Source organism: Saprolegnia parasitica (genome assembly GCF_000151545.1).
Source record: "Saprolegnia parasitica CBS 223.65 unplaced genomic scaffold supercont2.99, whole genome shotgun sequence".
In the NCBI taxonomy this organism is placed as follows: Eukaryota; Oomycota; class Saprolegniomycetes; order Saprolegniales; family Saprolegniaceae; genus Saprolegnia; species Saprolegnia parasitica.
The window spans coordinates 78176-98759 of record NW_012156493.1 but is presented as its reverse complement, the minus strand read 5'-3'; the positions used below and the strand labels follow the sequence as shown (position 1 = coordinate 98759).

The following is a 20584-nucleotide window of genomic DNA, read 5'->3' as shown; positions in this document are numbered from 1 at the left end:
CGCCACCTGGCGCGCCGCGAGCGTTCCCGCCGTGTTCCGCATTGCGCTCTTGGTCCAGCCTACGCATTACGCATTGCAGCGGGCGATGTGATGTTGTGAGCCTCGGCGACCATGCGCCCATAGCTGGAAGGAAACAATTCACAGACCAAGTGTTGCGCAGAAGCTCGCGTCGTTCATCACCACGACTAACCAGCTCCAAAACGGGGCCGTGTACAGAGAGTACAGTGAGCTCGACGCCCCACGGTGCTCGCTCATTCAAAACACGCCATGATACTCATTGGCATCCGGGGATATGACGTGGTATAGCCTAGCTCATGGCTACAACGGCGTCTGCTTCAGAATATCGAATGCCAGATTGTACTTCGTGATGCATTTTCGAGTCATCGACTGACTGCCTGCGTTTGGTGCTGCCACGTCACCGGGACCTTTCGCTCTCGGCAGCGTAATGGGCATTATCTTGAGTTTAGGACACCTCCTCCACAACCATAAGCTTCTTGTGCTTGTGCTGTCGAGACCATGCATTGAGCGCCCGCGGCCAGCGGCTCTGGGGCACCACCTCAGCTGTCGTCGACGCAGGCGCAGCGTCCATCGAAGACTCGATGGTGAGGCAGCAGGGATACCATGCGTTCGGTCCTCGGTGACGCTGGCGTGTGGCCACGAACGCAAACAGTCGGTGGTCGGTCGCCATCCACTGGTACATGGCCGGCACGATCTCGCGCGCAAAAGGTCCAAATGCGTTGACCACAAACGTGAGGAGCTCGGCCGCCGTGCGCTCGCCGCCATCAAAGGCCAAGCACTCGGCGTGCAGCGCATCGTACTTGTCGCTCAGCACCGCCGTCCACGTCGTTGCTACCGTGACGCAGGCGCGTGGCAGCTCAACGGAGCACGTCGGGCAAAAGCTGGCGCAGGACCCCCCGAGCTTCAACCCGAGCGCCGTAAATGCGTCCTTTGGAAGCCGCGCCTTCCACGCTGGCAGCGCCATGGGCAAGATGCAACAGGGCAAGCTACGTTTGCGATGACGTGCTTGGAGGCGCAGATGGCGGCGATGTACTGCGTGAGGCAGTCGGTGCAGACGCGCGCGGGGCAGTGCGCGCCGCAGAGGCCCCGAGTGTCGTCGACGAGAGCGTCTGCGCAGAGCTGGCACGGCTGCAAGGCGACCGAGAGCAACCCACGTTCCGCGTCGATCCACTCCATCGTCTTCCTTGCACTATGTACGACAAAGGCATCTCGCAGCTTTTTCCTCAAGTTTCTCCGCGAGTAAAAGCGTATCGAGCGACAGGGGCAAGGTGTATTGGGCACTTAACATGTCGTTGCGCCGGCCCGTGCCTCGTCTCCTGGCCGCTCTCGGGTCGCCAGCAGGCGTCGGTGCTCGTCTACCGAGAGTTCCGTGAGCAGAGGATCGTGACTCATGGGTGTACGCACCATTGCGGTGTCTGCCTCGCGAGTGCCTCAGTAAAACCCGGTCTTGTGCACGTCCTGGGACATGGGCATGTGCTGCGACTTGTAGTCGAACGTGTCCTGGCTCATGCCCGTCGAGAACTGCGAGAAGGACTGGGTGGCACCGGCTTGCGTAAACGGGCCGTCCAGCATCGACTGCTGCGTCATCATAAAGCCGCCGCTCTCTTCTTGCTGCGTGAGCGGGCCGGGCGCGAAGGGCTGGCCGCGGCGGTTGCCGGCAGCGCGGGGCGGAAGCGGCGGTGCGCGGCGCGACGCCTCGTAGCGTGGGTCGAAGCGCGAGTCGAGCGGCGGCAGCGGGTCCTGGCGCGAGTACGCCATACCGCTGTTGTCGTACGCGCGGGTCTGGCGACGCGCGCGCGGCTTCTCGACCTTGGGGAACTGCATAAAGGACGGCTGCAGGTTGTTGAGCGAGCCCTCGACGACGAGCTGGTTGTCGCGATAGTGGTTCAGAAGGTCGTTCCAGAGCTCTTGCTTGGCCAAGACACGCGGGTTGCCGAGAATGATGACACCGTACTTGGCGCGGGTGAGCGCAACGTTGAGACGGCGCTGGTCACTGAGAAACCCAATGCCTAGAAACCGTCGAGTCGTCAATTCGAGTGGATCGGACGCTACCTTGGTTTTCGTTGGAGCGCACGCACGAGAGAATGATCAGGTCCTTCTCGCGGCCCTGGAACGAGTCGACGGACGCGACCTCGACGTCCTTGTAGAGCTGCGACCGCATCGGGCCGTTGCGCTGCATAAAGTTGACAATGTACGCGCGCTGGCCCTCGTACGGCGTGATGACGCCTAGTCATCATGAGCCAAGGCAAGGAAGAATATGAGCAAGCAACCAATCTGGGACGGCTGGACACCGGCCTTGAGGAAGTGGGTCACGCACTTCTCGCAGTGCGACGCTTCCGTGCGGTTGAGGTACGACGTGCCGCTCGAGCTAATCTCTTCGGCGCCGAGCGAAATGTAGAAAAACGTGGGTTTCTGCGGGTTGGGCCACGGGAATGCCACGTGCTTCATGATGCGATCGGACGTGCTCACGCCGTTTTGGAGCTCGCCCTCGTAAAACATGTTGGACGGGAACTCCGAGAGGCACGGGTGCATGCGGTACTGGACGCGGAGACGGAACGGGCGGTGCTGGAGCCGCAAGAGCCGGTCAAAGAGCGACTGGTTCAAGCCCGCCTTCGCCGCCTTCTTGCTCATGACGACGGGCCCGAGCTGCATGTGGTCGCCCACCATGACCACGTGCTTGGCGCCCTGCACGATCGGGATGAGGCACTCGGGCTCCGTCGCCTGCGTCGCCTCGTCGATGAGCACTTGGCGAAAGCGAAAGTTGGCCAGACGCGGGTCGCCCGACCCGACGCACGTCGTGCAAATGACGTCGGCGGCTTGGAGGATCTCGCGCTCGGCATTGCGCTTGAGGGCCTTGAAGCGCTTCTCGTCCTGCGACGAGAGCTCGCTGCACAAACATGTTGGCATTTCGATTCGAAAAGAGACATGCAGCGTACCCTTGGTCTTCCTTGAGCTGCATGAGCTTGCGCAGATCGGCCTTGTCCGGGCTGTCGAGGCCCTTGATCATCGCGTGGAGACTGAGGTGCTCGACGGTCGACGCGACGGCCTCACGGCTCTTGGCCGCGAGACGCACGACCTTGAGCCCTGTCGCCGAGATCTTCTCCGTCAAGTGGTCGACGGCAATGTTACTCGGCGCCGTCACGAGCACTTGGCCGCTGTTCTGCTTGACGAGGTGGTACACGACCGAGGCCGACGTGACCGTCTACCGACATGGTGTAGTGTCGCATAATATTCATAGTGCGGTACCTTGCCCGTGCCTGGCGGGCCTTGGATCAAGCTCAGCGACTGCGTGAGCACGCCTTTGACGGCCGCGAGCTGCGACGGGTTGAGTTCTGGCAGCCCCGGCACCGAGAGACCGATCGTGGCCGTCGACCGCGCGGTGCGAAGCGTCTGCATCTCGACATCGTGGCCGAGGAGCTTGTGGTAGAGGTAGCCCGTGAGCGACGTGTCGTCGACGGCGAACGTCTTCATGGCGCCTTGCATGCGGTCGAACGAGGTCGACTTCCACACAAAGTCGACGCAGTAGCCGTCGGTGATGTCGACCTACTCAATGTTGATGCGACGGGGACGCAAGGGAGGAGACGCACCGGCACGTGCGAGTTGCGCATCTCGAGCGTGACCTCCGACTCGTCGAAGCGCAGGACGTGGCCCGTGCCTTCCCAGTCCTTGCCGTACATCAAGGCCGAGCCCGGCCCGAGGCGAAGCCGAATCTCGTCGCCGGGCACGAGCCGAAAGTCCGCGTCCGGCCGGCTCGACGAGAAGATCGCGTTGCGCTTCTTGTTGAGGCCAATGTCCCAGCGCACAAACACGTTGTCTTGCGTCTGCGCCTCCTTCATCTTCTTGTCGTAGTCCGACTCCATCTTGACGAGCGGCCCGAGGATGTTCTGGTACTGGTACCCGTCGTCGTACCGATCCTGCACCGCGTTTGGCTCGTCGTCGACGCCCGGGCGGTCGAGGTCCTCGAGCGTCGCCTGTGGGTGCTCGCGCCACACCTCTTCGAGCTTGGCGATCTGCGTCGCCGTGATCTGGCGGGACCGCAGCTGCTCATGCTCCGTCGGGACCTTGACGAGCCACGGGAGGAAGCACCGATCGTCAATGAGCGGCAGCCACTGCGACATGTCCCAGCTCAAGTCTTTGAGCGCGTTCAGTTGGAGGCACGGGTCGCGGCAGAGCAGCACGACGACCGAGTCCTGCTTGGCCGGAATGAAGCCGAGGAGGAAGACGTTGCGACAACCGCAGTTGTAGCACTCGAGAACTGTCTCGCCGAGCGGGCTGTCCGGGTGCAGCGCGACCTCCTTGTTCTTGGAGCGCACAAGGTGCTGGATGATGTGGCTGCCGCTCGTGTTGCCGCGCGAGTTGCAAAACCACTTGTCCGTCGAGACGCACTTGACGACGCTCGCAGGATCGTGCAGACCACAGTAGGCGCAGGCGTGGCTAGGAAGCTCCACGGGCATATCCGGCATGCCACCTTCGTCGTCGTCAAGGTCCAGCGACGCGAGCATGGCCGCGTCCATCGAGAGGTCCACGTCAGCGTAGCCCATGGCGGCCGACGACTGCTGGACCTCGGGGACGAAGTCGTCGTCGTCGTCGTCCTGCTCGACAAAGGCGTACGAGAAGCCATCGAGGTCGGGTCTTGCTGCGATTGCATCTTGGTCCAAGGTTCTAATTGACGGTCGCCGGGCGGGCGACTTTGCACCAATCAGACGCCGCGGAACCGCTAAATTCACGCCACCTTAGCCGCCACGATCCGACTGCACGAGAATGAAAATGAACAGAACGCCTCAATTAATAGCAAGGGTCGGTATATCGAGCGCATCACTCATCGCCTGCAGAATGCATGCAATATATCACAGTATCTAGGCGGCTCGGGAGGCTAGTAGGTCGGCGCGGACCGCGCGATCGACTTGGCGCGGTCTCTTCTCGACTGTGGCAGCGGCACAAGCTCGCCGTCGACGTACTCGTACATGATGGGCACGCCTACGCGCAGCCATGCATACATAAACGACATGCATTGCGTCCAACCTGTGGGGGCGAGGAGGCGGCACGCCGACGGATCCGTCTTCTCGAGCTTCATTTGCGCATTGAAGAAGTCTTCGTCCATCTTCTCGAACGACTTCATGAGCGTTCGCAACACGAAGCCGTGGGTCGAGACGAGCACGTTCTTTCCGGCCGCGAGCTGGGGCTCGATGAACTGGCGGAAGAAGGGCAGGACGCGCGCCTCAATGTCGGCGCAGCTCTCGCCCTTCTCGCCCGGAAACTTGAGGCCAAACTCGTTGCGGACCGGCGCGAGGTTCGTCGGGTGCTGCGTCGACGGCACGCCTTGAAGCGACCCAAAGTTGCGTTCGTTCAGCGCCGGCGTCACGTACACCGGGATCGCAAAGTGCGTCGGGTCGTCCACGTCGTAGAGGTCTTCAAAGTCGGGACGCTCGAGTGGCGAGTTGTACACGACGATGGGCGTCCGGCCACTTTCGTGGATCGAGAGCGCAAGCGAGACCTAGGATGCATACAATTCAGTCTCAAAACGCGGTACAAGATCGACCGTGGCCCGGGCGCGGTCCATCTGCGAGCAAAAGACCAAGTCGAGCGGAATGTTCTGGAGCGACTCGCCGGCTTGCAGCGCCTCTTGGATGCCCACGTCCGAGAGCGGAATGTCCACCGTGCCGGCGTAGCGCCACGGATCAGTCGGGCGGTCGGGCTTGCGGTTCCAGACCGACTGCCCATGGCGCATGAGAATGAGCCGACCCGCGCTCTCCGCGTGCTTCTCCATGTAGATCAGCGGCATGTCGCTCTCCCAGACCATGCTGTGCGAGTGCGGCAGGACGTGGGGCTCTGGCGCGCAGCAGCTCTCCTAGCACACGCTGGCATGAGCTCGGCGACGTAGGCGGCGCCGTACGCAGGTGATGCTGGCCTTGCGGACAAACTTGGTCGCTGGTTCCTTCGTCTCAGCCTCGCGCCTGCGCTGCAGGTACATGCCCGCGCAGAGGCCGACGGCCGTACACAGCACGAGCTCCTTCATGCCCCACACGAACCGGCTTGGATACGTTTCTGATCGGTCCTATTTTCAGCCACGAATCCTAGTTGCATAGGCTGGTTTAGGCTTAATCCGAAATATGCTGTGGCAGCATCTCGCGTTTTCATTGGTAAACATTGGCCAATCGAAAGCGTCAGTTCAGCATGTCGGGTGGTCGATCTTGGGGCGTGTAATGAGTCGCGCGCCTTTCCGGCTGTCCACAATCGCCCGACTTCAAGGTCCGTCCCACAGCCCTCGGTGGGATGCGCTTCGTGTTCGCGACAGAGGAGCCTTTTCCCCTCGTGCCTCCTGCTCGTCGTATTGGAACAGAACGGCGGCAAGATTGTCGCTATTGGATTTCCAAGCAGCGAAATCTGGGCCAGACGTGGATTGGTCACATTTTCAGCCAATCACCGCGCACTGAGCTTCGATTTGAAGCCTGCCACATCAATTGCCAGCGTAGTACACAGTACGATGTGCGCGCGGCTGCGATCGTCGAGAAGCAGAAGAAGAAGCTGCCAAAGCAAGTGGCTTCTCCTGCGACGTGCAGCATAGAGACGGCAGAGCAGCGAGCGTACGCACGTGGCAAAGACGACCACTTGGCCCACCACGCTCGGACGCCGGATGTTCCTAATTAGGCCGAGATATCGGGTGCATAAAAATAGCCTCATGACCATACAAACATCAAATGAAAAGCATTTATGCGTGTCAAAGAATTTGGGCGTGACCAATGCGTTTTTCTCATCGCACGTGAGAAATCCCAGAGGACTGCCACGTACCACGTGAAAAATACAAGAGCTACGCGCTCGCACGCGCTTCAACGGGCGTCAAGCACAGCATGACATACCACGCGCAGCCTTGACTCGATACAGGCGAGAAGGTCGCTCACCGCACGGGCGAATCCTGCGAGCTGTCTGTCCTTGCTGACGCCCACGACATGGCCCATCACGACTCGACCAGCCTGCCGTTTCGTGTCCAAACGACCAGATTTGGTTGCCACGAATCAATACAAATAGCAGCGGCTGCCTCCATGACTGGCCCCAACGCGGTGAGCATCGTTACCCAGCCCTCGCAGCTGCGGCGGAATGCCTGTCTGCGATCCAGTGCTCGCGAAGCAGATCCACCCACGTTCGACATCAGGTGGCTACCATAATGACGGAAACGGAGCGCGCCTTGACGAGGAGCAATGAGAAGCGCTGTCGACGTGGTGGCAACAGTGAAGTCGTTGAGATACCGGTAGGGGAGTGCGGGTGTCGACGCGACGTGAGAAATAGGAGAGAAAATCACGCGTGTTCTTCACGCGAATTCGCACGCACCAGGAATAGGACCGAAGCATAAGGTGAAACAAGGCACTGGCGCTTTGGGCCATTTGGTTAATTTGGGCCCATCGCCCACGACGTCCGCGATCGCGCCGCTCCCGTACCCCCGCGTCCCGTCGCCGTATTCCCCGAGGGAGCAGAGACGCATGCTGGCCACCGACAAGAGCGCCAAGTGGAATCATGGCAACCCCCATGTAGGCGTCCTCCTCGGCCATCAGCGTGCCCGTGCTCATGGGCCTTCTAGGACATGGAGGCCAACGTCCCGCTCTTTGAGCGCGAGCGCCGGCAGGACTCGCAGATGGTCATGCGTCTGCAGAATGAGCTCCAAGACACAAAGAAGGCGCTCGAGGCGCAGACGCGCCGCCACAACGACCTCGAGTACGTCAACGAGGACCTCGAACGCCGGCTCGAGATCGAAGCCCGCGAGCGCATCAACATGGAAGCCAGTCGCGCGGAAGACGAGCGCAAGTGGGAGACGGAGCGCGCGCGGCTCCAAGAAGAAGCGCGCATGTGGGAGCGCAAGTGCGACGAGGAGGCCCGCAGACGTGCCGTCATTGAAGAGCGCCTACGCCGGTCCGACAAGGAGCTCTACCGCATGCTCCAGAAGAAGTACGATATTGAAAAGGCCGTTCGGCGCGAAGAGAGCGAGAAGCGCAAGCACGAAGTGCTGATTGTCCGCTCGATGGAGACGCAGCGCCGGGCGTCCAACACGAGCATGCACGCGAGCGGCAGCGCCTATTTAACACCATCGTCCCACCACCCACCGTCGTCGTCGTCGACCAACCCGAGCGAGGCCAAGCCCGCGGCCGTCCGCGCGCGTCAGGCGCTCGCGTCGGCGTTCGACTTTTTCGGCTTGTAACATCATCTTGCAATCAAAAATTACTCAGAATTCGTCCACACAAGATGCAACCATATCGTATTAGGTATGAGCTCTCTCCTTCTCCGCGACAAGAAGGGTCAGCAGCTCTTCAATGCGGTCCAAGCGCGCCTCGACCGACGCGCCCGACGGCGCCCAGGCGGACCGAGGCGAGGTCGTCGACTTGACACTCGCGACGAGGCTTGGCATTGGTATATCACGCTTGGCGGTGTCGGTCGCGTGGAGCCTGCGCTGCAGCATGATCTTCTGGATCTCGACGGCAAAGGCCGGGAACTGGTGCATGAGGCTGTCAAAGTCGAGTTTGGTGAGCACACCCAGTTCGCAGATGGTCTTGGCGACGACCGTGCGCGTGCGCTCGATCGCCATGAGGAGGCCGACTTCGCCAAAGAAAGCGCCTTCGGTGAGCACAACGTCGGTCTCGTCCACTGCGTTGGTCTTGGCGAGGACGACGACCGACCCTTTCGCGATGACAAAGAGGTCTTTGCCGAGCTCGCCGCGCGTGATGACAATGTCGCGCGGGAGGTAGATGACCGTCTTGAGGCACATGCACACGAGCCCGAGGAGCTGGTCGGTCGCGGCGCGGAAGAGCGGGATTTTCGCCAGCATATCGCGGTACATGAAGATCGCAATCTCCTTGCGGAGCGGCTCCGACATGCCCGTGTCTTGCAGCAGCGTCACCTTCTCCGTCGCGCTCCCCTGGTGCGTCCAGAGGTACTGGTGGTACGTTTGGATCCGATGCTATCGGGTACGTGAGGACGGCCAGAAGACGACGAGGTCGTACGCGAAGATGCTCGGGCAGCTGGAGAAACTCCATCTCGTGGTTGATGATGTCGATGCGCTTCCGGAACTGGTACCCCGCGCGGTTCCAGCTACGACGATGTGAGACGCGTATGAAGAGAAGTACGAACCTCTCGACGACAAAGACGCAGCTGCCGACCATGATGGCGCAGAGCAAAATGCCAGCGATCGCAAACAAGTTGCTAACCCCATCGATAGTACATGGATTGAAGACGAAGGAGCCCAACCTCATGACGAGAATGCCATCGGGAATCGTCGTCGCGTTGAGGTGCAAGAGACGGTAGCCGCCGCAGAGCGGGTCGAAGCTCGCGTACACGTTGTCGAGCGAAGCCAGTGTCATGATCGAGAGCGCGTAATGAAACCCGAGCGAGTAGGCTTCAAACGCCTATGCATTATCATTGGGCGTCGCACGACTTTCGGAGGTCACTATTACATTGCTGGGGTCGCAAAACACGTGAAGGTCCGGGGGCGCGGTGGCGGGAAGGTACTCGCACGGCGCCATGGCCAGAATCCAGCCGCACCTAGACAACGTCGTACATTATATATGCAGAGGGATCGGACGCACCCTGCAATGTGCACGGCAAAGATCAAGGCCGAGAAGATGGCTACGGCGCCTTCGTAGCGTTGGAAGCGACGAAAGCGGCGCACGAGCTGTGACAAGCGAAGCATGCGCGGCAACTAGCGAGATCTCATTTGATGCGTGGCGCTTGATAGAGGATCGATGGAATACCTTGATGTACTTGAGCAGTTTGACGCCTTTTCTCGACGATTTGCTATTCGGCACGAGCCACTCGGCGGGAAAGACCGAGATGAAGTCGACGAGGAACCACGACTTGAGGTACTTTTGGGCCACGAGGCTCGGGTCGTCGATGACTTCGCCGTAGACGACGACGGCGGTGCGGAAGCTAAGCACCAAGTCCACGGCAAAAAAATGTCGAGGGCCGTATGGAACACAGCGAGCTCCGAAGTTGGCGTCCACCACACAATCGCAACATTGAACGGGATGTACCAGCAGAGGTAGATGACGGCGGAAGCGAGGAGCATGTCCCAGACGCGCCGGAAGTGCCCCGTCGGGTTGATCATGAACGGGCGAAGCGGCGCCGACGGTGTCAGGCCGTACCGGAGACTCAAGAGCCCCGCTGGACGCCGCGTGGCCTTGCCGAGCTGCCCCCACTTGTCGCGAAAACTCGTCGAGAAGCGCAGATCCCCGCGCGCTGGGTGCGGTTTCGGTAGCTTGACGGCGATGTCGTTGCCGAGGTCGACAGCAACGACCGAGCTCGCGATGGCGGCGTCACGTACGCTCTCGGGCATCATACGCAAGTATGCTACCGCCTTTTCAGGCGCGAAACCCAAAACGCACGGACCGTTTCGTGCGCCTTTATACGGTTGCCAGCAGCGTCGCCACCAGCCCGACAACGGACGGACGGCAGAGCGTCGTCTTCCGAGCATTTGAGCGGACGCAAGTGTTCATCGACCGCACCGTATCCCGGCAAACTCGCGGCGCCGGTCGTAGCCGCCGCGACGGCTGGTGACCTTTTCGTCTTCTCCGCTCGAATTCGTCAAGCCCAGCGACCCGGCGACGAGTGCATCGACGCGCCACTTGGTCAAGCGCATGAGGTACTTTAAAGCACTGTCGGTAGCTCACCAGATTCGGTGGTGATCCTGTCGACCGACAAAGCCATGTCGCTTGTCCTGCGCCGCCAACCTCGACGAGGAGCAATTATTTAAGATATCGTTCATGTAGTACGCCACGGACAACGTGTTCGGCATGATCTGCATGCCCCTGCGCCAAGATGTCTACGTGTCGGGCGTCGGTCCTGTCTGCACATACCTCCCGTGCTGCAGAAGAGCGTCCATGGCCGAGCTCTGCATCCCAACCAAAGAGGTATTTGTTGTACGAGGCGTCGTCCATGCAACTGAAATTCAAGACGTAGGGATTCAACGGTATTCTGGGCGGTTTTCCTGAGTTGCCATTGAGATGACGAACCTTGTCGCCAAGCGCATCGCGCTTCTGTAAGACCAGCACAACTTGTCGCCCGAGACGCTCGGTGGTCGCGATAAACACAGTTTGGGTGCGGATTATTAACGAGCTTCGGGCGGATGCATTTAGAGCATCCAAGTAATTAGAGGTGGAACGAGTCGACTGAGGCTCGCAAAGTCGGCGTGTATTGAAGGAAGTGGAAGTTCGTCAACCAATTCAAGGTCAACTTGACCCTCTCACCCTCCCTCCCTCTATACAAGGAACGAGTCGAAATATGCCCTTCCACCCCAAAACACCACCCCTAAATTAAACCCGGGCGGGTCGGTAACGAGGGCCTACGTGTCAGGCACTGCACGACGCATCTCTATATTGTCGAGAGCATCACTGAGGCCGCGGGTTCTGGCTAAACGTCACATTTTACGATTTCGAAGCTCGAGATGCTTGAAGAATCTATCTGACACAGCTTGCAGCACTCGCTCCGAGGCCTCGTGTCGCCAACCAGCGACAACGTTGAGAAAAAGCTGGATGAAAAGCAGGACGACGACAAGGGAGATGTTTCGAGTGAAGCGGATGAGGAGCTTGTGGCTAACAAGGTGTGGACCATCGCCAAGCAGCGCCAGACACTCAAGGCCGAGACGAAGGAGCAGAACCAGTCGCTTCAGCGCAGCATGGAACGCCAGCTCGATGCTTCGCAGCCACCCACGAACAGCTTCTCGGCGCTATGATCGACAAACGTGGCTTCGAACGAGGTGTTATTTTAGTTGCTTGATTCCACACGCTTAGCTGATGGTGCAAAAGACGGGCGAGGTGTCCCTAGTTTGATGTGAGCAAGATCGCGTTGATAGAAAACCGTACACGATGACTTGACGAGGTGGGTGGATCAGGTTGATGGCGCCACACTCGGTGCAGGTGAATTGACACCCGGCCCGCGGGTTCTGCACCGAGTGAAGGGTCTGGCACGACCCGCAATTGAACGGAGCCTGGACCACAGGCTGGGCAATTACGTAGCGGCGCCCATTGAGCTCTTCGTGCAGCTGCCGCGCAATGGCCTCGTCCGAGCTCGTTGTAGGCACCGTTGGCTACACACCTCTATGACTGATTCACATCAAGCGTTCGTGTCGCACCTGCTCGGAGCTTTGGGTAGCCGGTAGGGTCTCAAAGGGACCGGAGGCCTAGGCCTACCGTAGCTTTCGAGTGCAAACGATTAGAGTGCCTACGCTGCGACCTGGGTAGTCTGACATGGTTATTTTGTGAATGGCCAACGTCGCGAGACGTATCGACCCGCCATGTTGCCGTTGGCGGGTGGGTGTATTTAGAGGAAAGTTCAGAGATTGTGCTTGGTGCTGGGTGGTACCAAAGGTCCCACGACGCATGTTGCAACAAGGATGCATGTTCTCTCCACGAGGCAGTGGGTAGTCCACGCGAGCTGTCCACGCTACCGGTATCAAGATCCGATGACAAGCAGAGCTCCACCATCTGGGGACACGTTGCGTGCTTTTAGCCTTTGGCGCAACATCAATTGATTGGCATGGCAGCCCACGCCGAAGGCCGTGCGACGATCGGCCAAGCCGACAATGTCTTTCTCAGTGCCCACCAGGTGCGCATCTTCCTAGTCACGAGTGCGTGCTCAGCAGAGCGTTTGTAGGAGCTGCAGCGCGACTTGGCCGTCTTGGTCCTGCAAGCCCTCGTTGCGACGGGGCAGCTGCCGCCATCGTCTGCCGTGCTCGACGCCATGGCCGGCACCGGCATTCGCGCCATCCGGTAGGATCCTCTCTCTTGCCGAGGTCTAATGTTTTAACCTAGTTATGCGCTCGAGGTGCCGGGTGTTTCGTCTGTTGCCAACGACCTCGACGCCGCCGCGCACGCTGCGATAGTGGCCAACATTGCCGAAAACGGCGTCTCAGACCGCGTGCAGGCGACGCAGCTGGACGCAGTCGAGTGCCTCTGGACGCACCGAAGACGGTTCCATGCGATCGACCTCGATCCCTTCGGAACGTGCGCGGCGCTGCTGCCGAGCGCGATTGCCTCGGTTGCTCTCGGTGGCGTCGTCTGCGCCACCGACACGGACATGCACACGCTTCTCGGAAAGAACGGACCGTCGCACGCCGAGTGCTTCCGACGCTATGGCGCGCTGCCGCTGACGTCAGCAGCCTTTGGGAAGGAGCTCGCGATCCGCATCGTGCTGGGCCGCGCCGCGTCGATTGCGGCCGACTGCAACCGGTCGGTGACGCCACTGCTGTCGACGGCGTTTGACTTTTTCACGCGCGTCATCTTTCGCGTCCAAGAGGCTGGTGACGCGCCCAGAGTGCCGCTCGCGGTCGTCGACCAGTGCACGCACTGTGCGCACTTTAACGTGCACGAGCTCGGTGCAGCTGTGACCTGCGTAGCACAGTGTCCCATCTGCAACCACGCGCTGCAGGTAGTTGGCAAAAATGCGTCAAGGAGCGAAGGTCATCGGCATGCGATGTGTAGCGGGGTGGTCCGTTCTGGGCGGGGCCGCTGCAAGAGCGCACTGTGCTAACGACGGCAGCAGCATTGCCAGGTCTGGACGCAGCACGCCGGTATGACCTTGGTTCGACACGTCAAGTGACGTACGCTCTAGGTATTTGGATGGCGTTTTGCTCGAGGAGTCGAGCGCGCCATTCTACTACTCGGTGCCGCGACTCTTTCGCGCGTTCAAGCATGTCCAGCCGCCGTCGCTCGCTGCGTTCAAGCACGCACTGCGATCAATCGGCCACGACGTGACCACGTCGCACTTGGACCCTATGGTATACTTGCACACGGCGATTGTACTGATTTATGTACACATTGGGTCTAGTCTATCAAGACGCGATCGTCATCTCGAGACATCTACAGCGTCGTCAAGGCGTGGCTCGCCACACAAGCCCCGTCGACGACCGAGCTGTTATTACTGCTGTCTTCGAGCCAAGCTGTCTTTTTGTCCGCAACAAGAGACGGTGCGTCGATCTCACTCGGGCATCAACTTGACACTTCTTGCGGCGTAGCCAAAGAGGAGCTTTGGGCAACGCCTACCAAGTGCACGCGCCAACACATGGAGGACTGCAGTTTGCTGCCACCGAGGAGTGCAGCGATTCGACGGCCATCGACATTGCTGGTTTCAATCGACACCACCGACGACCTCGCGTCAGCCATCGACGCCGCGCCCGCCGGCGCCACGCTCTGTCTCGCGCATGGTTCGTACGTTGTGACGACCTTGCGCATTGCCAAAGCCATTACGCTGCAAAGCATGTGTGGTGGTACGTTCTCTTTTCACTACAAAAACCACACCCGAGAATCACCGTGTACCAGAAGGCTCGACGGTCGTGATCGGTCACGTGGTTATCGAAGGAAACTCGAGTGTAGTTTTCGACGGTCTTGTGCTACAGCCGCCTAAACGACCGACACCCAAGGCCCACACACTCCTCGTATCCTCTGGTCGCGTCTCGATCGAGCGATGTGTGCTGCAGCGCAGTGCGCCCAACATCGCAGTCGTTTGCGTCGCCAATCGGTCGCACGTGACCATGAGGCTCTCGCGTATCTCGGACGGCCTTCAGGCTGGACTCTACGTGTGTGGTGGGTTCGACTGGTACTGCAATGTGCTCACACTCGAGACAGGCAAAGCCACGGCCGACGTCTCGCACTGCACGATTGAGCGGTCTGCCGGTTGCGGTGTCGACATCTCTGGGGGCGCTGCGTGCACGCTATCGCACTCGGCGATCGCCAACTGCAAGAAGAGCGGCATCTTTGCGCATGCGTTCGGCACTCTCACGATGCGCGACTGCCGCGTGGAGAAGAACCACATGGCTGGCGTCGAAGGTCGGTACACTTGCTTCCGCCATTGATCTATACTGCGAGTAGTGACCACCCACGCGCATGCAAGCATCGAGACAAGCTGGATTGTGCGCGGACTCAAAGGCGGCATCCTCCTGCACTCGGGCGGCCGCGCGACAATCCAAGCCAACGTCGTGCACAAGAACGCGATGGCAGGTATCGATGTCCGCGGCGTCGGAAGCGCCGCCGTCGTCCATCGCAACCACGTCTGCAACGGCCGCGCGAGTGGAATCTACGTCTCGGACCACGCCCACGCCGATGTCGTCGGCAATGAGATCTGCGGCCACCGGCGCGCGGGCCTCGAGACAACTGGTGACGCGTCGATCACTGCAAGCGACAATCAATGCGTTGGCAACGGTCGCAACGAGCTCGAAGCCAAGTAGGCGTCGTTCAGAAAGGGCTGGGTATTTCTTGCCCTAGCCCTGGGAACCTTTGTGCGTCATCGGTTGAAGTGCTCCTCCCTTGGAGCTCCTCACTGATAGATATTATGTAGTCGTAGGAGATCCTTGGTGTCGATAGTGGAGACCCGTGTTGATCTTGTGCCACATTTCTGGCCATTGTCTACCACGGACGCGTTGGCGGACATCGCAAAGTTGTCTAAGCGGTCCTACGTCAAAATAGGTACTTTTGAGCTTCGTAAAATGTTAGACTTCCTTCGCTGTGTACCGTCCGTTGAGGGGTGGGGGACGCGGTCTAGGTAGTTGAGCGAGGAAGTCGACGAATGTCGGGCTGCTCGGGCTCTTGAACGAGGCTGTGGCGCGGGTACAGTAGAGTGACACGCGCCGCAATCAAGGCAGTGGTAGGGCTTTGCGGAAGACGCGATTGTCCTTGTCTGGATGTTCCGACCGAGTTCCATCCAAGGATAACGTTTGGTGCACTACAGCAAGGTCACCCAAAAGCGCTTGAACGAATTTGAAAATGATATATGTAGGACATAAATTGTGATGTCTAGTCGTAGTGGGCTATGTTACATGAGAGACTGGAGGTATGCGCACGTCGTCGTGGGCTTGAAGAACGAGTAGATGCACGCGCCGTGGTGGTGCATTTGAAACCCGGCGTCGTCCATGAGGCGAAAGAAGATGGCCGAGTCGGCAATGCGGCGCTTCCAGCTCATGAGAAACTCGGTCGTCGTATCGTCCTCAAAGATCTCGAGCAGCGTCGTCACGAGCGCCGGGTACGCACTACAGACGCCATCACGACGGGCGCTTCAACGGACCAGCAACGCACCTGACGTAGAGCAAAATGTCGGACGCAATCACAAATCGAACCGGCTCGGAGCTCTTCCAGCCCGTGCCCCACGTGTGCGCATAGTGCTCGCCGACGACTTGGCCTATCCGAGAAATGGCATTGAGGTCACCACCCATCAAATCGCAAAGAACGGACCGTTGAGCGCCGAATTGAACTCGATGTTGGCCTCGATCGTGCCGTCGTCGGCCATGTCACTAGGAGGCGCAAGCGCATGGCATCAAGCCCTTTGGGAGAGGGCAGCAAAACAGCACGAAGCCTTCTGGAAGGAAACGACCATCATATCAAGAGGCGGTACCTCGTGATGACGTTGTAGAGCCGCGGGTCGGCGCGGAGGTGGATAGCCAGCGCACCAGTGGCGGCGCCGAGCTCGAGGATCTTGCCGTCGCCGTACCGCGCCTTGTTGGCGTCGATGAAGCTCGCGAGGTTGAACATGCCGGGCCACACTTTGTTGGCGTTGGCCTCGTGGAACGAGAACTGGCGAATCGCGTATGTGTCGGCGCCGATGAAGATGTTCTGCGTCTCGTACTCGTTGACGAAGGCCTCGTCCTCCGAGTCGCTCGTGGCGAAGAGCCCGCCGAGCGAGAGCGGCGCGTCGACACGGTCGCACACCATTGAACTGCAAATGGACCCCGTGCAACCTGGCGGATTATCCGTACGCTCGAACGGAATATCCGGCAATTGTAATATCCCGCCATCGCACAAATCCGATAATAATAATTGCTGCACTAGTCATACTAAATGCCAATTATTTTTATAATGGAAAATCAAAGCGTTCTCTTCTTATTCGGATCCGGTTATTCCAAAGATCGCTCCAGCGTTGTTTCAGTTGTGTGGTGCCTTGGGCCCATGGCGATTGACTGAAAGATATTCTGGCAAGACGCTTCATGGCTCCTGCAAAGACTGAACCGGCGTCGACGAGGCGTCCAGAGCTCATGCTCTGTGCAGTGTCACCAGCGTGGGAGGAATTCTGGGTCTTGATGCTTTTAGCGAGTCGTTCGCAGGCAGGTGGCTCATGGTGCAGACGCCTGCACTTCATTGGACGACACGGAACGCTGTCCTTATACCCAGTTGAAATGCCAAACTATATCGCATCAATACAAGCTTGCTTATACCGCCGTTAGCACTAGAGAATCGGCGCTCACATTTCCATGTCGTGCGACATGCTCTCCTCGAGGCGCGCAACGAGCTCCGCTTTCAGGCCCTTGAACGAGAGGCCACGCTTCTTCAGCTCTTCCTTGAGCTCCGTAACCTTCATCGATGCCACAGAGCCGCTGGCGGCCTTCGACGGGGCGGGCGACTTCTTGGGTGACGCCATCTTGGGCGGCGATGCAACTTCGCGCTTCGGGGACGCGACGACCTCACGCTTGGGCGACGGCGTCTTCTTCGGCGACGGGGCCGTTTCCTGAGGCGGCGACGCAGGCGGAGGCGACAGAGCCTCCTTCACTTGCTCCTCCAAACGCTCGACTTCCGCGAGCGACGTCGCGTTCACGATTGCCGCCTAGGAGACGACACGTGCATGGGACCGCGTCTCATAGTGAGGAAAGATGCAAGCAGCGTACTTGGAGTTCCGTGACGGATGGGCGCGGCGGCGACGATGGCGTCGGCTCTGGCGCCGCTTCGCCGTCCGCAATCTTCTTGCCGGCGAGCGAGTTGAATAGCCGGGCAGCTTCTGTCCGTTCGACGGGCCGGATTTTCTTGAAATCGAGGACGCGGACCTGCGGAAGCGTATGGATGACGTACTCGCGGTAGTACGTCTTGCGCGTGACGGGGTTCCCGATCAACGACAACGTATGTGCTACGTGGTTAAGGAGTCCACGAGTTGGTGAAATAATGGCAGCGGTCGCAAAGCGTAGAAAGGATATCCAACTTGTCAAAGCAGCGGAGCGCGTCAATGTCTGTGAGGTTGGCGAGGCTGTTGTTGGTCATCAGGAGCACCGAGAGGTTCGGGAGCGCCTCGACAAGGTTCTCCTGGATGCGCGCAATCTTGTTGTTGTGGAAGAGGAGCATACGCACGCGGCGCAGGCGAGGAAAGTTCTCGAGCTTCTTGATCTCATTGTCCGAGAAGTCGAGGCAGTCGAAGCCATCCTACGTGGTCGATATGTCGCTGGTACCATGCGTCGCCGGCGTACCTTGGTCGCGCCGAGGCTCTCGATAACAGGGATCTTGTAGCCTAGGCGCGCTGAGGCCTCTGCAGCGGGAGGAGGGCAGTACCTCGGAGGTCCAGCTCGCGCTCCCGGAGCGGGTTGATGTGGGCGCGGGCGTTTAAGATCACTTCGGCGGTCAAGCGCATCGTCCGTCGTCGTCAAGTCCTTGCGGCCCGTCCAAAATCGCTAACGTTTGGTACACAGTTTTCACCAATCGCAAAATCGCTCGATTCAAGCCAATGAAATCGCATTCCGCTCACTCTTTTTAGCCAATCGCATGTGACGTTGTAGTGGCGCCACAACGAGAGCTTGCGACTCCTCAAGATAGAATGTGTACCGACGCTCGAAGCCATGTCCACGTACTTGTACCCTTTCTTGGCCCGACGAAGTCCTGCGTCGCTCGCCGTAGCTTGGTCGCACCCGTGGCGCGTGCATCAACGAGGCTCCGTCGTTCGAGATTGTTCTCAGGTGTCCGAACGTCGGTCGCTGCTCCTAAGAACTGGAAGTGCGAAGAGCTCCATCGCATCAAACAAATGTTGTCGTGTCGACGCGAAGGTTCGAACTGGTAAACCGGTATGATACGTGTGGCACGTGCCATTGAACCTTGCGTAATCGCTGTGGTTTTCTCGGCGTCCCATCCTTGCACCGTCCTTATCGCCTTGTTTGGTTCCGTGCTGGCAACGTGCGTTGGCCTGCTTGGCGCACATAAATCGCATCGTGAAGTGCGCCGCAAACAATTCTCGAAGCGCACATAGCAGCAGGAAGCACGTTGTATTTAGGTTACGTAGTAGATCGCGTGTCGTTGTAGTATTTCGGGTAGTGTACATAATGTCGTGTCGTCTTCGAAGATCATGCTTCGTCGCAGTGGGCCGTGTAGTTGTCGTTGACGACGTTGGCTTTACAGTAGTGCTTGGTCGGGTGGGGCGCGACAACGGGGTCGCTCGCGTCGTGCGGGAGCGCCGCGTTCTCGACCACGGCTTTCCATCGGTGCATGATCTCGGGCGTGTGCACAAAGCAGAAAACACCGACGCAGAAGGCCGCAATGATGTGCGCGCAGATCAGGTTGGGGTAGAAGCACACATTGTCGTCCTTGTCGGCCGGATACGAGAAGGACCAGAAGACGTAGAGAAGGTAGACGGGCAAGAGCGTGCGCGTCACGGCCCACGTCACGTACGTGGCGTAGATGGATCGCGTGTGCGAGAGCGAGTCGTGGCGGCCCATGGACTCCATGAAGCCCCGCGCGTTGAGCGGCAGCGTCGCAATCTCAACCAGGAGAAAGAGAAGGAGGCCGAACTGGCACCCCGTGCACGCCGAGACAAAGTTGTTGATGATGTAGGGCACACTACATGCATGAGCGATGTGAGTTGCGTCCATCGATGCAAGCAAGTGGTGCGTACACAGCGACAATGTGGTGGATCACAAACACCCACTGCATTGGCACGGGCCACGCAATGACGACGATGAGGTCGAAGAGGAAATACCCGATCGCTAGACACCAACGCGCCAGTGAGCCACTCGTGCCAAGACGACGAAGCCGCGTACCAATGGAGAAGACGGTGCACGCGGGTTGGATCGAGCTCATTGGCAAGTAGTCCTTGTCCCAGTCGATGACACAAATGGCGTAGACGACGCCGGCGACGATGACAATCGCGTGAATCGTCGAATTGATGCTACGCACACTGTGAGCGAACGCTTTCTACAACGTCAAGCAGCATACCGCGAGCACCAATCGGCCTTCTCGGCAGGGCTAAAGTCGGGAAACTTGGGGTTGTGCTGGAGGCAGTACTTCCACGAGAAGCGAAACATGCCGGCGAAGAAGACAAAAAAGCCTGCGGCGATGGCCGCGTTGGTGGCCGCGTCGATGGACGTGGCGGCGACGGTCGACTCGAGGCGCATCTGACAACTACGCTCGCAATCTGGAGTCCTGTCCGCGCCCGTGCGACTCGGATCAAAAATGCCACGGCGGTGTGATAACAGCCCAACATCAACCAGTAACCGTAACACACGCGCGTGAGAAACTAATATTCACGTGGTGTCGCCTACACTTTCTCGCGTGTCCCGTGGGAAATTGGACGGCGAGATGACCTGGCTCGCGCTCTACAATACGAGTTCAATCATGAGAGCAGTAGTCGGGTACATCTTCATTACCGCGGGTAGGCTAGTGCTCACTAGAAAAAATTAGATTGAAAACAGGGACGACGATACGGCAGGAACATGGGGAGATGTGCTGCGTTCGAATAGCAACTTCAAGATCCACCATTTGATTATGCAATTGCGAAAAATTAAAAACTTCTATTCTTGCCACGCTACATGAGCCCAAGTCGATGACTCGGCGACGATAAAATAAATAAAATAAAT

The 20584-nt window shown here is 59.1% G+C and overlaps 12 protein-coding genes across 12 annotated transcripts; 4 read left to right on the top strand and 8 right to left on the bottom strand.

The window, feature by feature from the left end:
* Nucleotides 1-463: 463 nt before the first annotated feature.
* SPRG_12523 (hypothetical protein) lies at nt 464-1194 on the bottom strand (the record flags this gene model as incomplete). The annotated part of the gene is made up of 2 exons (XM_012352434.1): nt 464-1004; nt 1052-1194. 2 exons carry the CDS (start codon nt 1192-1194, stop codon nt 464-466), a joined length of 684 nt encoding a protein of 227 aa, XP_012207824.1.
* An 80-nt stretch (nt 1195-1274) lies between these two features.
* On the bottom strand, nt 1275-4707 carry SPRG_12522 (hypothetical protein). The gene is made up of 7 exons (XM_012352433.1): nt 3606-4707; nt 3265-3561; nt 2955-3220; nt 2289-2905; nt 2071-2244; nt 1423-2027; nt 1275-1373 (listed from the first exon to the last, which is right to left on the bottom strand). Exons 1-6 carry the CDS (start codon nt 4557-4559, stop codon nt 1450-1452), a joined length of 2886 nt encoding a protein of 961 aa, XP_012207823.1. The 5' UTR covers nt 4560-4707; the 3' UTR covers nt 1275-1373; nt 1423-1449.
* A 184-nt stretch (nt 4708-4891) lies between these two features.
* SPRG_12521 (hypothetical protein) lies at nt 4892-6067 on the bottom strand (the record flags this gene model as incomplete). The annotated part of the gene is made up of 4 exons (XM_012352432.1): nt 5912-6067; nt 5558-5866; nt 5041-5512; nt 4892-4995 (listed from the first exon to the last, which is right to left on the bottom strand). The coding sequence occupies exons 1-4, from the start codon at nt 6032-6034 to the stop codon at nt 4892-4894; spliced, it is 1008 nt and encodes a 335-aa protein (XP_012207822.1). The 5' UTR covers nt 6035-6067.
* A 1286-nt stretch (nt 6068-7353) lies between these two features.
* On the top strand, nt 7354-8247 carry SPRG_12520 (hypothetical protein). Its single transcript, XM_012352431.1, has 2 exons — nt 7354-7541; nt 7592-8247. Exons 1-2 carry the CDS (start codon nt 7494-7496, stop codon nt 8204-8206), a joined length of 663 nt encoding a protein of 220 aa, XP_012207821.1. The 5' UTR covers nt 7354-7493; the 3' UTR covers nt 8207-8247.
* Nucleotides 8248-8266: 19 nt separating this feature from the next.
* Nucleotides 8267-10336, bottom strand: SPRG_12519 (hypothetical protein; the record flags this gene model as incomplete). The annotated part of the gene is made up of 8 exons (XM_012352430.1): nt 8267-8962; nt 9006-9093; nt 9133-9204; nt 9250-9407; nt 9456-9543; nt 9588-9700; nt 9753-9927; nt 9975-10336. The coding sequence occupies 8 exons, from the start codon at nt 10334-10336 to the stop codon at nt 8267-8269; spliced, it is 1752 nt and encodes a 583-aa protein (XP_012207820.1).
* A 76-nt stretch (nt 10337-10412) lies between these two features.
* SPRG_12518 (hypothetical protein) lies at nt 10413-11101 on the top strand. Its single transcript, XM_012352429.1, has 3 exons — nt 10413-10639; nt 10767-10907; nt 10957-11101. Exons 2-3 carry the CDS (start codon nt 10791-10793, stop codon nt 11002-11004), a joined length of 165 nt encoding a protein of 54 aa, XP_012207819.1. The 5' UTR covers nt 10413-10639; nt 10767-10790; the 3' UTR covers nt 11005-11101.
* A 681-nt stretch (nt 11102-11782) lies between these two features.
* On the bottom strand, nt 11783-12244 carry SPRG_12517 (hypothetical protein; the record flags this gene model as incomplete). The annotated part of the gene is made up of 4 exons (XM_012352428.1): nt 11783-11816; nt 11859-12082; nt 12128-12175; nt 12221-12244. The coding sequence occupies 4 exons, from the start codon at nt 12242-12244 to the stop codon at nt 11783-11785; spliced, it is 330 nt and encodes a 109-aa protein (XP_012207818.1).
* A 92-nt stretch (nt 12245-12336) lies between these two features.
* Nucleotides 12337-13524, top strand: SPRG_12516 (hypothetical protein; the record flags this gene model as incomplete). The annotated part of the gene is made up of 3 exons (XM_012352427.1): nt 12337-12600; nt 12649-12764; nt 12807-13524. Exons 1-3 carry the CDS (start codon nt 12532-12534, stop codon nt 13522-13524), a joined length of 903 nt encoding a protein of 300 aa, XP_012207817.1. The 5' UTR covers nt 12337-12531.
* Nucleotides 13525-14469: 945 nt separating this feature from the next.
* SPRG_12515 (hypothetical protein) lies at nt 14470-15379 on the top strand. The gene is made up of 3 exons (XM_012352426.1): nt 14470-14576; nt 14619-14819; nt 14862-15379. The coding sequence occupies exons 1-3, from the start codon at nt 14525-14527 to the stop codon at nt 15215-15217; spliced, it is 609 nt and encodes a 202-aa protein (XP_012207816.1). The 5' UTR covers nt 14470-14524; the 3' UTR covers nt 15218-15379.
* Nucleotides 15380-15801: 422 nt separating this feature from the next.
* SPRG_12514 (hypothetical protein) lies at nt 15802-16694 on the bottom strand (the record flags this gene model as incomplete). Its single annotated transcript, XM_012352425.1, has 4 exons — nt 15802-16015; nt 16062-16164; nt 16218-16276; nt 16378-16694. The coding sequence occupies 4 exons, from the start codon at nt 16692-16694 to the stop codon at nt 15802-15804; spliced, it is 693 nt and encodes a 230-aa protein (XP_012207815.1).
* Nucleotides 16695-17168: 474 nt separating this feature from the next.
* Nucleotides 17169-18430, bottom strand: SPRG_12513 (hypothetical protein). The gene is made up of 5 exons (XM_012352424.1): nt 18294-18430; nt 18212-18252; nt 17945-18167; nt 17642-17874; nt 17169-17580 (listed from the first exon to the last, which is right to left on the bottom strand). Exons 1-5 carry the CDS (start codon nt 18370-18372, stop codon nt 17221-17223), a joined length of 936 nt encoding a protein of 311 aa, XP_012207814.1. The 5' UTR covers nt 18373-18430; the 3' UTR covers nt 17169-17220.
* Nucleotides 18431-18980: 550 nt separating this feature from the next.
* On the bottom strand, nt 18981-20216 carry SPRG_12512 (hypothetical protein). The gene is made up of 4 exons (XM_012352423.1): nt 19944-20216; nt 19769-19896; nt 19624-19714; nt 18981-19568 (listed from the first exon to the last, which is right to left on the bottom strand). The coding sequence occupies exons 1-4, from the start codon at nt 20120-20122 to the stop codon at nt 19076-19078; spliced, it is 891 nt and encodes a 296-aa protein (XP_012207813.1). The 5' UTR covers nt 20123-20216; the 3' UTR covers nt 18981-19075.
* Nucleotides 20217-20584: the final 368 nt, after the last annotated feature.

Coding starts and splice junctions, on each gene's coding strand:
- SPRG_12522 (XM_012352433.1), bottom strand. CDS start 4,559: ATGGGCTACGCTGACGTGGACCTCTCGATGGACGCGGCCATGCTCGCG. Junction 3,562..3,605: donor TGCGCAACTCGCACGTGCCG/GTGCGTCTCCTC, acceptor AACATTGAGTAG/GTCGACATCACCGACGGCTA. Junction 2,906..2,954: donor CAGCTCAAGGAAGACCAAGG/GTACGCTGCATG, acceptor ATGTTTGTGCAG/CGAGCTCTCGTCGCAGGACG.
- SPRG_12512 (XM_012352423.1), bottom strand. CDS start 20,122: ATGCGCCTCGAGTCGACCGTCGCCGCCACGTCCATCGACGCGGCCACC. Junction 19,715..19,768: donor GTGCACCGTCTTCTCCATTG/GTACGCGGCTTC, acceptor GTTGGTGTCTAG/CGATCGGGTATTTCCTCTTC. Junction 19,569..19,623: donor ATCCACCACATTGTCGCTGT/GTACGCACCACT, acceptor TCATGCATGTAG/TGTGCCCTACATCATCAACA.
- SPRG_12518 (XM_012352429.1), top strand. CDS start 10,791: ATGATCTGCATGCCCCTGCGCCAAGATGTCTACGTGTCGGGCGTCGGT. Junction 10,908..10,956: donor TCTGCATCCCAACCAAAGAG/GTATTTGTTGTA, acceptor TTCAAGACGTAG/GGATTCAACGGTATTCTGGG.
- SPRG_12520 (XM_012352431.1), top strand. CDS start 7,494: ATGCTGGCCACCGACAAGAGCGCCAAGTGGAATCATGGCAACCCCCAT. Junction 7,542..7,591: donor GGAATCATGGCAACCCCCAT/GTAGGCGTCCTC, acceptor TGGGCCTTCTAG/GACATGGAGGCCAACGTCCC.
- SPRG_12513 (XM_012352424.1), bottom strand. CDS start 18,372: ATGCGCTTGACCGCCGAAGTGATCTTAAACGCCCGCGCCCACATCAAC. Junction 18,253..18,293: donor GCGCGAGCTGGACCTCCGAG/GTACTGCCCTCC, acceptor CAGCGCGCCTAG/GCTACAAGATCCCTGTTATC. Junction 17,875..17,944: donor CCGCTGCTTTGACAAGTTGG/ATATCCTTTCTA, acceptor ACCACGTAGCAC/ATACGTTGTCGTTGATCGGG.
- SPRG_12515 (XM_012352426.1), top strand. CDS start 14,525: ATGAGGCTCTCGCGTATCTCGGACGGCCTTCAGGCTGGACTCTACGTG. Junction 14,577..14,618: donor GGCTGGACTCTACGTGTGTG/GTGGGTTCGACT, acceptor CACTCGAGACAG/GCAAAGCCACGGCCGACGTC. Junction 14,820..14,861: donor CCACATGGCTGGCGTCGAAG/GTCGGTACACTT, acceptor TACTGCGAGTAG/TGACCACCCACGCGCATGCA.